At 34.3% G+C, this 14,096-nt stretch overlaps 1 protein-coding gene across 7 annotated transcripts; it reads left to right on the forward strand.

Annotated features, from left to right (window-relative positions):
- Positions 1–1,138: 1,138 nt before the first annotated feature.
- Positions 1,139–13,282, forward strand: LOC110115655 (cyclin-T1-5). Of its 7 annotated transcripts, XR_003702781.1 has the most exons (7): positions 1,139–1,692; positions 1,783–1,864; positions 3,761–3,895; positions 4,147–4,325; positions 9,074–9,143; positions 12,550–12,638; positions 12,895–12,944. XR_003702781.1 is itself a non-coding variant. In XM_020848955.2 (6 exons), the coding sequence occupies exons 1-5, from the start codon at positions 1,163–1,165 to the stop codon at positions 9,132–9,134; spliced, it is 987 nt and encodes a 328-aa protein (XP_020704614.1). In that variant the 5' UTR covers positions 1,139–1,162; the 3' UTR covers positions 9,135–9,143; positions 12,550–13,034. The 7 variants fall into 7 exon arrangements, 5 of the variants coding, with proteins under 5 accessions (XP_020704614.1, XP_020704617.1, XP_020704609.1 ...); XR_002305368.2 differs by lacking the exon at positions 9,074–9,143 and having other exon boundaries at positions 12,895–13,036; XM_020848955.2 differs by having other exon boundaries at positions 12,550–13,034.
- Positions 13,283–14,096: the final 814 nt, after the last annotated feature.

Consider the following 14,096-nt stretch of genomic DNA (forward strand, 5'->3'; position numbering starts at 1 on the left):
TTATCTATTTTCAAAAGCATTTTTAGTAGTGGACTTTTAAAATAATGGATCATATATGTTTTAGGCTAGGTTGAGTGAGTAAACAAAGTGGAAAACTTTGTGTTTGTCTTTGATGGACGGGGCATTGGGGAATCTTTCAAATCCGACTCAAAGCTTGATTGTCTATCATATTTGTAAGATTAAACTACATGTAATGGATGGTTACTTTAATAATGATGATGTTGATTTATGAGAAATGACATGTACCTGCAGATGACTTGATATGTCTCAGTGTCAATAAGTGTTGGTTTTAGTTGAAAATCGGGATGTCATTTATTTCAGTTTATGTTTGAAGTTCTATATATGAAACATGGTTAGCTCTATACACAAAGCTCTATAGAGGTTTTCATATGAAATAAAAAATGTTGTCATATTACCTCAATTTGTGAAGCCTATTGTGGTAAAAAAGAAACAATAGAAGTTCTTTTAAAGAATGAGAGGGACGAGGACCAACATATATATAGTCGTGAGAGATTATAATCAAGTTATTGATAAGATCAAATGCTCATCGCCTTCATAATAACATTTACCTCACTCTTCTTATTATTGTAAGAAAGTTATAACTAGTCAAATAAATTGTAATTATTGAATTTATGTAATGTGTTCTATATGATACATTGAGCCAAATTCTTTCCTCAAGAAAAGACACTATTTGTAATCAACTACAAAGAGCAGTGGAATCATTTTAAATGGGTCAAGCCCCGTGGTTTTTTCCCCTTTTTTTAGAGATTTTCACGTAAAAATCATGATGTATCTTTTAACTCTCACACCCCCTCTTTCTCTTTATTTATATGTGTGCTAGATCTTTGTTCAAAACTAAGACGTTAAGCTCCTTATCTCTTTACCGCCGCAAATGTTCTAGTCGGCAATACTACTCTAATCATGTTCAAACCTATCTTAGATTCATACATAACACATGATTTGGATAATATTCAAATAGGGTTCTAATAAAATTTATAGAAGGTTTGATTCAATTTTTCTCACATATGATTGTAATTTTGATTGAATCTTGTTATTTTCTTACCATAAATTTACCATGTCCATTTATTAGAAAGAAATTGATATAAAAATCATTGCACTTAACGCCCATGCCTTAAAAGCCTTCTTCACCGTCGATGGATGGATGTTGAAGCATTCTAATCTGTTCGTCCCACATTTCTTTCCACTCTTGACATTTTTCTTTAATTTTCCTTTCAATCCCGTAGCCGATCTTCTCTCCATGCCGCTCTCAAGGGATCTTCAGCAAACGCGCGCCGTTGCAGCGGGCGGCGGCGCTGCAACATATGCAGCTTCTACCCGGAAGCATCACTACCTCTACGATGCCGCCGGTGGTGATGATCTTGGGCCTTCGGCGAAGAGGAGGAATTCGGCCGCTTCATCGTGGGAAGATGGATGGAGCTGGCGCCTGAACACGGTACCGGGCCGCAGAACCTGTGTCATGTCTCAGCTCCCTGTGCTGCACCGCGATTCCACCGGTCTCGGTGCCGTCTCTGCTCATAGGCAATCGGAAGAGGGTGACACGCCCGTCATGTCGCGGGATGAGATCGAGAGATGCTCGCCATCAAGGAAAGATGGTATAGATAGATACATGGAGGCCCGCCTTCGTTATTCCTATTGTGCTTATCTTCAGAGCCTTGGGATGAGACTCGATCTGTAAGCTATTATCATGCTTTCAGCTTTTGGTTCACCCAGATTTCCTCTATTATGGAAATTCTCATGATTGAGTGATTCTTTTGATCGCAGGCCTCAGATGACAGTTGGTACAGCCATGGTGCTTTGCCACCGCTTCTTTCTTCGCCGATCTCACGCTTCTAATGATAGATTTGTGAGTTTATTGAACTATTCCTGTTTTGTCAATTTGGTTGCACCCAAAAGCAGTTTGTAGTTTGGACAAATTATCATTTGAGATAGTTTTCCACTATGTTCTTATTTCTCTTAGGGGCTGTTCTGTATTCTATTATAGGCAAGATTTCAGCAAGATTCAGCTTAAATCCTGCCAAAACTTAGTTTTGGAGCCTTTAAATGCTGTTGTTTTGATAAATGCAACTTCGGTACAATTATTAGTTAAAACTAGGATTTGTCAAATCCCATCATTCACAGAATTTAACGGATTTATAGATTTTTCCTCTCATAAATTTTAAATCTTGTAACAAATAGCCAAATAATTTATTAGTATTTAGCAAGATTTAATTGTTATCATGTAGAGTCCTAGAGGTCACAAAGATGGGCTTGGCTTGTCCTGGCTTGGTATGGCCAAAGGCAGAATCGGGGTTAGTGTTTAGGAACCTCGAACAATTTTTTTTATTTTATCATTTCTTGTCTTGAAATGATTAGGTGGATCTCTTTAAATAGAGTCAAGATGAAGAAAATTCTAGAAACAGAAATTCAAAGTTCATATTTGATTAGAAGTAGGAACTAACCTAAAAAATAACTAAACTAATTTAAAAATTAGGAGACTGAAATTCAAAAACCATGTAATCCTAGGAAAGTGGCCGTCCATGCTTGACGAATAAGGAGTGCTCGACTTTCACCAAACTTATACATTTTTTCCTCTTTTTTTAAAATTGAAATTTGCATACTCCTTGATAGTGTTTGGCCTCTTCCATTGATGGTTTTGGAGTTTTCACTTGTTAAGCTTGATGAGGAATACTCCCTTCAGTCCTTAGAAACTTTTGGGAATCTTTGAAAGTTTTGGGAAACCTTTAGAAGCTTCTAGAATATTTTAGAAGGCTGCAAAAAATCTTGAAAATTTGTGATGCTGAAATCCCGAGGGATCAACAACTCTACTTTTTAATCTAGTCATTTGTTGGCATGATGTTTGCTATTGTAGGCAGCCATGAGGCCCATGACAATAACCATTTGATACCTTTATTTCTGTGCTTTGCTTGTCTAGCTCTAACTTTGTGATAAACTAATAAATCCATTCAAACTGTGTCGTCATGCTGCTGTGAACTTAATTTTGGTTCTTTAGTTCCCTACATTTGAATGCTAAGATGGTACATTCACAATTATGAAATACATCAGAAGAAACCACCATATCTTGATGCTGCTGTATTAGGGCATTGTCACATTAACAATTATGAAAAACATGAAAAATGTACATGGTAGAAATGCCATGTTACTATGTGCTTTTCACTTTAAAACAATGAAGATCTGTTTCTCTTTCCTATGTGCATCACACCTTCATTTTTTTAAAAATTTTTTCTTCTATATTGTTTTATCTATTTGGTGTGGCCAAACAACTACCCAGATGATACTGCTTGGTGGCCCATTATAGTGCACCTTGTGTGGTACAGTAATGAGCGCGGCAAAATGGAACTTCGTTGACATTTATTGTATGAATGACTTTATACTTACTTTTTACGTGAACTCACTAACTTGTAAATTGAAGTTCATCCTATGTTTCTTCAAAACGAAACAATGTCTATCTGGAACACATAACCATATGTTTCAATCATTGTTACATTCATATTTTGTAACTGTCTATGATGTTCAGATGATGCAATAATATATATGCATTCCAACTCTCCATACCAATTTTGCATATTGCTTCAATTTTTGAATTGAATGTCTGTTATGTGATTATTTAGATTAGAGTGTTTTTTTTTTAATTTCACTTTTTGGTGGGATTATGCCTGGTCTCTTTTATCGTCTTAAGTTGACAGCTTCTTTTCTCAATTTGATTTGCACTATGTAAATTGATGTTATGTATTTTATGCAGTTAATAGCCACGGCAGCTCTGTTCTTAGCTGCAAAGTCGGAAGAAACACCATGCCTATTGAACTCTGTGCTCAGTGCCTCCTGCGAAATTTGTCAGAAACAGAATTTTGCTTTCTTTCCACATTTGCTGTATGCTGTAAGTACTGAAAGCCATTGAAATCAACACATACTTTACGCAAATGTTGGGGCGTGTCTTAAGAGTTGAAAAATCATTAAAATTTTACTAGAATAAGATTCAATTATAAATTCGGTTCTTTATATTTGCACAGGCGTTTCTAGATTTCCATTTTAATGCTCCATGGTTTATCTATCAAGAAAGCATCCATTTTCTGATTAGATTTGATTGGAAGTGCGTATTTGCTGATCTCCATTTTCTGTTGTTTTTAGCAGGACTGGTTTGAACAATACCGAGACCGAGTTGTTGAAGCTGAGCAATTGATTCTAAAAACTCTTAATTTTGAGCTTGAGGTGGAGCATCCCTATGTTCCACTTACTTCTGTTTTTAAGAAGTTAGGACTATCACAAACTGTTTTATTGAATTTGGCTTGGAACCTGGTCAATGAAGGGTAAGTCTTTTTAGTAGCATTATATTCATATAGTTTGAATGATTTTTTATGCAAAACTACTGCATTGTCAATTTGTTTGTTGTGATCTTTAGTGAAATGTTATCAAGAGACAACAGAAAAATGGCGACTTCCCTTTTCTTAAATATGTTATTGTAATGAATTGGTTTCCTCTCCTTTTGTTTATTAAACGAGTTCATTACATTTCCTTTACAAAGATCCATTGACATTGTGAGCATGCGTTTTTTGCTTATTTATAAATTTGTTTCCTGGCTATACTAATTTTTCTTGTTTGAGTTTTAAATGGATTTTAGTATTTTAATTGTGTAAAGTACTTATGTGAAAGGAATTTTTATGAAACAAAGCCTTATTTTTCGTAAAGACATATCAAAATGTATTTGATCTGGTCTACATTAGGTCAAATACGCAAGCACGGCATGTTATGTCTTTACTGATGTTAAAATTTTCTGCCCCTTTTCAGCTAATTAGTTTTTAATCAGTTCTTCCTTTTAAATTGTTTAATTTTTGCAGTTCCTAGTTTGAACTAGTGCAACTCCAATCTAAATGAACATGGCATATTTCTTTCATTTTCCTGCACTTTCTTATTCTTTTGTTTTCCATGATTGTTTGTGCTAAATATTTTTTTCTTGTTTCAGTTTCTTTTTTTAATTTGATGCAAGCCCATCTCAAACTGCTATTTCAAGTCAAGATGTTGAAGTTTTTTTTTTCTTGAGAATTTACGCAAGCTTCAAAATTCTTGTTGGGAAGTAATTCAGTATGTAGAAATAATGAAATATTTATATGATACATAAAAAGGTCCTAAAATTCAGGCAAGAGGTAGTATCTTAGAAACTTTTAGCAGTTATAGTTAATTTAAATGTTATAGGAATATTCATGAATTGTATAGCTAATAGCCTAATACTAAGGAGATGAAGCTCACATTTAAATAAGGGTGGCAACATCCTCATTTGTGTGCCATAAATAAGTTTTGCATGAAGTTTTAAAGAAGCTTCTTATTTAAAAGATCTTTCTCTACTAACTTCTTCGTTTCATTTCCTTCTATTTTCTATATAAAATTATATTTATTTTAATAAAGAGGATTTATAATTCCCAAATAGTAATGAGGAAGAGAGAGTCCAATGAAACTTGAATATGTTGTGCATTCAATTGGAAACAAAGCTTCAAGCCATTGTGAAGGCATTCAAACTTAGCCAAAAGGATAGTTGGTTATTGTATGTAATAGAAGAATCTAGTAATGAAGCATTCGAAGTAATCCCAAATTAACCTGTTAGATTTGCTAGTACCAGAAGAATTAGAGAAAAACTCATTAATGTTAATTCTGAGGAAATTCAGGGGTGGGGGTTCCAATTGACTGGGATCAAGATTTTTTTATGGATAGTTTGTATTTCTTTATTTTGTATTTTATTGGTGTTAGAGGAAAGGATGGATGTGTCCAAAAAGTAGCAATATCAAGCTTTAGTAACTTTGAAACTTGTGCAGGGCAACCCGAAGTGATTTCATGAAGTAGTTGTTTAAAATTGGACGGAGCATCTTTTGTTGTCATATTTTGCATAATTTTGAGCAATTTATATCTCCCAACATATAGTGCATGAAACGGAAGCTTGAGGCCATTGAGAATTTGAGTTTGTGGAGTTCCACCTTCTAGTAGGCAATATAAATACTATGAAGTGGCATGGAGAGATGACCCATAGTAGCGGTAGAATATCGCCAAATACCTTGAGCATGCGGGCAAAGCATCTCAACAAAATAGTAATGCTCTTATTTGGATGCTAAAGGAATTCCTTTGGATTGTACCATATCAAAATAGTGGGAGAGTAAAGGAGCTTCAACATGAACGGTTGAATCTTAATAGATCAACCAGAATTGCATAATTGGAGAATACACTGTGAAGTCATAGATAAGCTTTAGCAGAAGGATGAAGTAGTATTAAAGATGAATCCGCTATTGAGTGAGGGTTTAGGCCGCCATGTAATTGGTTTCATAAAATTCAAACTGATGAGAGGGCTAGGAATTACTTACGATAATGTGAAGTGGATGAGTTTAGCGTTGTTAAACACCAATATTAGTTCAAAGATCTTGAATATAGAGGGACAATACATAAATGGTAGGAAATTATTTGGAGAGAGAGCCCACTCAACTAGCGAGCCCACTAAATAAAGGCATGGTTGTTTGGATGAGTAAGTTAATGTTATCTTTAGTAATAAATCTAGCCTTACACATAACATTCTACATTGTGTAGCTAGTTTGATTGTTGAGAATTGAGCGGGTGTTTACATAGTACTATTGGGATTGAGAGAGAGAATTTTCACCATACTTTAACGTTTAATGTAAGGAGATGCTTTCAAGTTTCTTCATACTAGACTATTATTAGAGTGAGGATTGCATATCTTATCCCAAGCTTTCCGGTGCAAATTGTCCTCATGATTAGAAGACTCTCAAAATAATTGGGCAAATAGATTTTATATGCCTAAGGAGTTTCTTAAGGGGGATAAGATACTCAATGGATAGATAAGGGTGTTGTTAAGAGCATACTTGATGAGGGTAGTTCTACCCACTTGGAAGAGGAGTTTTGTTTATAACCATCAATGCGATATTGAATATTGGAAAGAATCTTACTAAAGTGATAAGTGCAAGCTTTTCCATATAATAGGGGACACCTATGATATTTGATAGGCTAAAGATTACGTGTCAAATTGTGACTTTAATGATGCTTTGCATTCTATCTCGAGAAAGGCTTAGAGTTGAAAGGAAATAACTTTTTGCTTGATTCACTGACTATTTAGGAGGGCTTGAACAAAATAAGCATATGAATACTATGTATAGATCAACAACAACAATATCAAATATTTATCCCATTATGTGAGGTCGTCTACATGAATCATTTTTCTTCATTATGTCATGCTAAGAGTCAAATTATTATTTAAATCTAATAAAAAATGTCATTTCTAATATTTTCTAACCAAATTCTTTTAGGTCTACCTCTGTCTTTCTTAACATAAGTCAAATCTAATGCATCTACTCTCCTAATCGGGTTATTGAAAGGTCATCATTTTATGTGACCAAAACATCTAAGGCAACTCCCAAATTCTTTTAGGTCTACCTCTGTCTTTCTTAACATAAGCCAAATCTAATATATCTACTATCCTAATCTGGTTATTGAAAGGCCGTCATTTTATGTGACCAAACCATCTAAGGCGACTCTCTCTAATCTTATCTTCCATTGGAGCTATTCCAACCTTTTTTAGTTTTTACGTATATGCTTGTTTCGTATTCTGTCTCTAAGAGTAAAGCCACTCATCCACCTAAGCATCCTCATCTCTGCAATACTTAACTTAATATTATGCTTCTCTTTTAATGACCAACATTCTACACCATGAAGCATCACAAGTCTTACCTTCATCTTATAGAATTTTCCTTTAAGTTTGAGGTCTTTTCTATTAGACAATAAGCCCGATGCATAGTCCACTTCAACCATCCAACTTGAATTCTACTAATAATATCATAATCTACTTCACCATCACTCTGAAGAATAGACCCAAGATATCTAAAACGTGTACTCTGAACAATAGAACCAAGATTACACAGCTCACCTTGGATGTTGGTTGAGTGCTTAGGCTACCAACTAAGAGGTCTTGGGTTCGAGTTTTGTGTATGCGATGTGTGTATGAGTCTGCCTTAATTGGCCAAAAGTAATTGGAAGAGTTTGAGTTATATTCTATTCTTTTTTAGGAAGCCCCCGATATAGTTTGTTTGCTAATGACAAATCTACATTTTTGAGTCATTTAGTTTTCATTGCAAACTTCATTTATATTATTTTCTATGATGATCGGTAATCTCCTAGAGTTATAGTTGTTGCTTCTAATGAGTCTTGCAAGATCAAATTTAAGATGTTTTGGTCCCTACTGAAAAATATTCTGATAAAACTTTAATGGAATTAGTGATTTGATAGCAAGTGTTATTGTTTATTTTATTTTATAATCTCAAGCAACAATGTGCCAGAACTAATATGAAATGAGGATTCATAGAATCAAATCCCAAATATTCTGATCAAGGCAAATGATGATGATTATACAAGGACTTCCCACTCTAAATGCAACTTGTAATTGCTTAAAAATGTTTATGAATACTTAACTATGTGTCAAATTTAAACTAATGCGCTACCTAATTTAGAAGCTCTATTTTACAGCGTGCGATTATTCATTTGGTTGGTGGTCTTACCTGCAGTTTCTCTTGTGTGCTATATTTCATACGCTTGGGTGCCATGGAGAGCTAGAGATCTGCTTTTGTTATTTGAGTTCAATCGTGCATGATTAATTGCATTTCTTATGTGGATTAAACCGTGCATAGTATGAAACTTTGAGTAGTTATTATGTAAATTAATGAGGCTGATTCGGTTAGACTACTTTTTAAATTGATTTCCTTCTTATAAACTATCGGAGGGATTAGTTTTGCTATATGGGTCTTAGGAAATAGTTTTGTTATTTATACTTATTATGCTCTTTCTTTTCTGTTGTCTGTTTAGCTTTTCTTGTCTTCCTGAGAATGACATTTTTACTGCTTAATGTGTTGTGATTTAGGCAGTAGCATATGATGAATGGAATATTGCTTTCGTGGGAGTTTTTTGATTTATCTTTAGTTTAAAAGTATCCACTTTTTTCTATGAATCTATTTGCTTGCTTTTTATTATTGTTGTTTTGCATATTGATCCATTGGTCTGCTATAAATTGCAGGGTCTACGAGACTAATGTGCTCAACTGTGTGATATTCTTATCTGGAGGATATATATGCTGACTATCGAAAGTATATTTATACGTCTGAAGTTCAACTAGCAGTTTTTTGTTTTTACTTTATAAAATCACTAAAACAGCCAATTTTTCAGGCTTACTGAAGTTCCATAACCACTTTTCTGACCACTTGTTATCCTAAGTCATCTTTTGGGAATTGCACACTGGATCTGATATGCAGTCTTAAGGATATGCTGCACAGTCGGCTCTCTTAGGTTGCCATACACCGAGTGGACAGCCAGAAGAGTGTCTCACATTTTAATCCCATGCTGATGTCATCTGCATCCATCGAATTTTCTTTCTTTCGTTGGAATGCCTTCATGGTTTTGCTGCTATCGACATCCATACCCATCCTTTTTCATACCCAAATCAGTTACTGAAAACTTGAAATTCTGCCTTTTAATGTCGGAATATTAGGTTGTAAACAGACTAGATGAAAACCAGGATTGATCTAGGTATCGTCAATTTTATGTTTGCTCTAGTGAAAAATATATTGTTTGGTGGATCGAAATTTTTTGTGATATCAAGAAGGGCATATTAGTTTAAAAATCAATATATTTTAATATTTATAACTCATAATAGCTAATAACATATCAATTAAAAGTAATTGTACCAATGAAAAAAAAAATCTTTAATATGCATCAGTTTAGAGGTTGTTATTTGGCAAATCTCTTTGTAAGAAAGGCATGTTGAAAATTAAAATTATCTCAAGGAGAGCAGGGGATCCAGAAAGGGAGGGATGGGGAGGTATTGAGAGTGGTTGGGAAGGGAGAAAATGAAGGAGGGAGGTGGTGTGGTTTGGATTGAACATCAATAATTATAATAATGATGATAATAAAGTGTTGTGACCACATCATTTTGATTCAGAAGAAATCTATATATCTTATGACCAGTTTATTTGAATGTAGAAAAAATACATAACAGTTGTAATATTTATGTTTAGATATGATTGAATTAGTAGAGTAGTGTGAAAAGTTCATTTATCTATATATATCCCCCACTTTGCTTAAGCTTTCCATTTTGAACCATTTGTTGTTGGTTGCTAAACATCTTACCTCTTCCTTTCTTATTTGCTATTGCTGTACCCTGAACATCTATTAACTTACCATATGGACTTTTACTTTCATATCAGCTGTTTTTGGACAGTGCAGCCTCTTACTATGGATGTAATCTGGAAAATTTCCAAAGTTCTTGTAAAATATTATGTTCAAGATGGAAGAGTTAAACCTTTTTGATATGCTGTCATTGTATCCTTTTTAATTATCATCCTCCCTCTCCTTTTACTCATCATCTTTCCCTTGTTGCAAGAAAGCATGTCCTCCCTCTCATTTACCACCTTCAAATCCTATGTGCATTCCAGCACAACAACTGGTAATATGGACACAAGCACCTTTCCCTCTCTGTCCAACCTCACCATTCCGCACTGCCTGCTCGCTCTCACATGGCATCAAAACTTGCGAACGGCATTCGTTGGTTACTGTGCAATTGATAAGGATTCCCATCTGTTTACTGGATTAAGAAGTTATGATGAAATTATTTGACAAAATCTAACTAACAGGGCAGTTTATTAGCTCATATGTTAATTTATGCATAAATTTTCAATTTTCTTTTATTTATCTTTTTTAATGCAATAGATAGATCCAAGGAAAATTTTGACCAATTTTCTTATTCCTATTCCATTTTAAAGGACTTTTTGACGTCTCCCTTGCACCTTTAATTCGTGCAAGTAAAATTCTAATGCTTGAGCTTCTGCCATGTATATATAAATCCTACTGGTGTGTTATAATTCAATATGCTTTCATATGCATGAATTTGATTTGGAACACTTTCTTTTCTAATTTAATTTTCATGGTTGTATTAGTTCATCTGTACTTAATGTACGGGTGCATGCTGTCATTTGCATATGGTCTCATCTCTCTCGATCCCCCAACCCACCTCCATCCATCCCTTTTTATTAGACGCATATGAGAAAGGTGTGTAAGGTGCATCCAACCAATCAGCATCCAGCTTGTGGCATCTGTGCAATGTTATACTTCAATTATCTACATATTCCTGATTGGCTGGGTACACCTTCGGCACAGAATAATTTTTTTTATTGAGAGGCAGGTTTGATTTTATTTTGGGGGGCTTGGGATATGGATTTGTGATGCAATCAAGAAATTTTAATCAATGTTTTCTTTATTTTTCTATGTTTTGGATTCTTTGTAATTTGGACTCTTATGTTTTTTTTTTTTAATCTGTAATACTCTATGATGGAAAACAACCTGTGATCATGCTTGAGTTTGGTGCTCTTAGGAAGCTTCACTCCTTTGATTTCCACTTGTGTTGATCTAGCTTCTTTGATGTTTAGTTGGGTATTTATTTTGGGCTATTTTGCTTATTGGTCTTGGCCCAACTCTTTCCCTATGCTGGCTGTTTTTTCTTATGCTGCTATCTCATTTTTCCGTTCTGCTAGTTGTTCGGTTTCTACCTTGTTGTTTTCTTATACCAAGTGCATTAACTCATTAAATGGGCTAACTTGAGAGGCTTCTATTGGTTGTTTGGGTGGCATAATTAAGTGAGGATTTTATGGCCATTCTCCCGTTCTCCTATATATGTGGGTTGTTTTGCTGCTAGAAGGGGTTGTTTGTTATTGTTGCTGGCTTGCGAGCTATCTTTTTCTACCTTCCTTCTTTTATTTGGTCTCGGTCTTCTATCTACTCTTCTCTTACAGTTCCCATTCCACCTTTATCTTTCTTCTTCAAATATTGTGAGTTTCAAGGTGTTGTTGTGCCCTGTTTGTTGATATTTGTAGGAGGAGTGCCGACTTAAGTTGGATCAAAATTTTTGTGGTGAACAACTAGTTTATCCTTTCTTTTGAGCACCTTCCCTATTTTGGGTTTTGCATGTGAAGTGATATTTCTAGGTTGTTTTGAGGGTAGTTAATTTTAAGTTTGAGTTTGTTTTTTTGCAAGATTTTCTAATCATTTACTATTAATTTTCATTCAGTTGGTATTGGTTTATGTTTTATTGAAAGAAAGTGTCTTGTTGCATTCCTATTGTTCTCCTACTTGGCTATAGAAGTTAGGCTGTATCAATTTGGCCATGTGGTTCCCCTTGGTTCAACTTTCTCTGGCTGTGGTGTTTACGACAAGATTTTGATCGTGTGATTGCTCTGCTTCAAAATTTGCATTGTTAATGTCCAGGCCTGTACAGTCAAAAAAATATTTCCGCTATTACTGTCATTCTACTTATTGTTTTTTATTTGCTATTAATAAAGTTTCAAACTTGCTCATTCATTACTAGTTCAGCAAAAGCCTCCAGATTTTATCATTCTATGATGATACGGTGAATGGCATTCGATCATTGTAGCTCCTCATGTTATTTTCTTGATGAAATCACTGTTCTGAATCTTATGAATGTTCTTTTACTATGGAGCATAGAATTCCAAGGGCCCACTGCTTATGCTGAAATGGCATAATTATGTCGGCTTTTCAGAAGATTCTTGGATAGAAGCTGCTTATGATAGTTGGTAAGGAAAAAACAACAGTGAAAGTTGATTTTTGTTATATTGCTATGCCATATAATTCTGCTATCCTGATTGTGTTCTTGTTTATCTGAGACTAGAATGGCTATTATTTGAAGTGGGAAGACTTTTTCTAGTTTGTAGTAGAAAATAGATGGTTTGGCTATTTTTTTAGCATTCATACTTTGCTAATAATTCTTTGTGTTTCTTTCCTTCAGTTTAAAAAGCTGCATTTGAATTTTTTTTCTCTCTTTCTTATTAGACTTCGGAGCTCACTTTGGCTCCAGTTTAAGCCTCATCACATAGCTGCTGGATCAGTATTTCTTGCTGCAAAATTCCTCAAATATGATCTAACATTGTATCAGCACATTTGGCAAGAATTTCAGACAACAGCACCAGTTCTTGAAGGTCAGTGCTACTTTTTTTTTTTTTTTAATCTTTTATTGTTTTGCTACTGCTAACATTTTATATTTTTGATATTAATATGCAGATGTTGTTCAGCAACTTATGGAACTGTTGTAAGAATAGTATGTATGTCTACACTTGCTATTAATTTTAGAAAATACCACATTCTTTCTGAATCTTATAAATTATAAATGTCAAAAATATACACAGTTTTTTACAAGCAATATCTATCAATTCATTCGTCTCTCACTTATGTTTAGCACATTTGAAGCTTAATGGCAGAATGAAATGGCCTAGCTCGAGCTTATTAGTGAGCCAACTCTCACCTAGCTTTGGCTTGACTAAGCTTGAAGCTCTTAAACCATAGCATATAAGAAAGAGTCGAGTTGATTTATGAGTTGGCTCAGATTTAGATCCATAAATGATTTGCAAGCCGGTTTCGATAAGCTAATATTTTTTTTCTCTTTTTCTATTCATGATCAAAGAGTTAACACTTTTTTTTTGGCTTTGCCAATCCCGGTCAATTTATGAAAGAATCTTAAGTCTTTGTAGAAGTCCGAGCTGATTAGCTCAAACTCAGAATTGTTAGCATGCTAGTTGGTTTGTTTGAAATTTGTTTAGCATTAAATATAGTTAAATAGCATTCAATAGTAAGTATAAGGATATTAATTTAAGAGGTTATTTGGTTGGGAGAGTTTTAGGTTTCGTTTGGGATAATTTTTATTATTATTTTATGAAGTTACTTTTTAGTACAAAAATATTTTGAAAGAAGGAAAAAAATAGTGGTTTAAAGCTATCCCAAAGGGAGCCTTAAGGTGCACTCTAAATAGAGGTTATAAAAACTTAGATGTATGATTAGCTGAAAAATAAACTCAAGGTAAAATTTCAAATTTGTTAAAACTCATATATTGGTTTTATTTTGGTGATATACAAAATCGTCCACAAACCGCTTCGCCCTTTAGTGTGTGACGCTTATTCGTTGCTTGCCAACATTATTGCCCACCAACTCTCGTCGAACTACGACCGCTAAAGATTGATTTTACTTTGCAAGCAAATAGG

The sequence above is a fragment of the Dendrobium catenatum genome, unplaced genomic scaffold (genome assembly GCF_001605985.2).
Source record: "Dendrobium catenatum unplaced genomic scaffold, ASM160598v2 fragScaff_scaffold_1449, whole genome shotgun sequence".
Classification (NCBI taxonomy): domain Eukaryota; kingdom Viridiplantae; phylum Streptophyta; class Magnoliopsida; order Asparagales; family Orchidaceae; genus Dendrobium; species Dendrobium catenatum.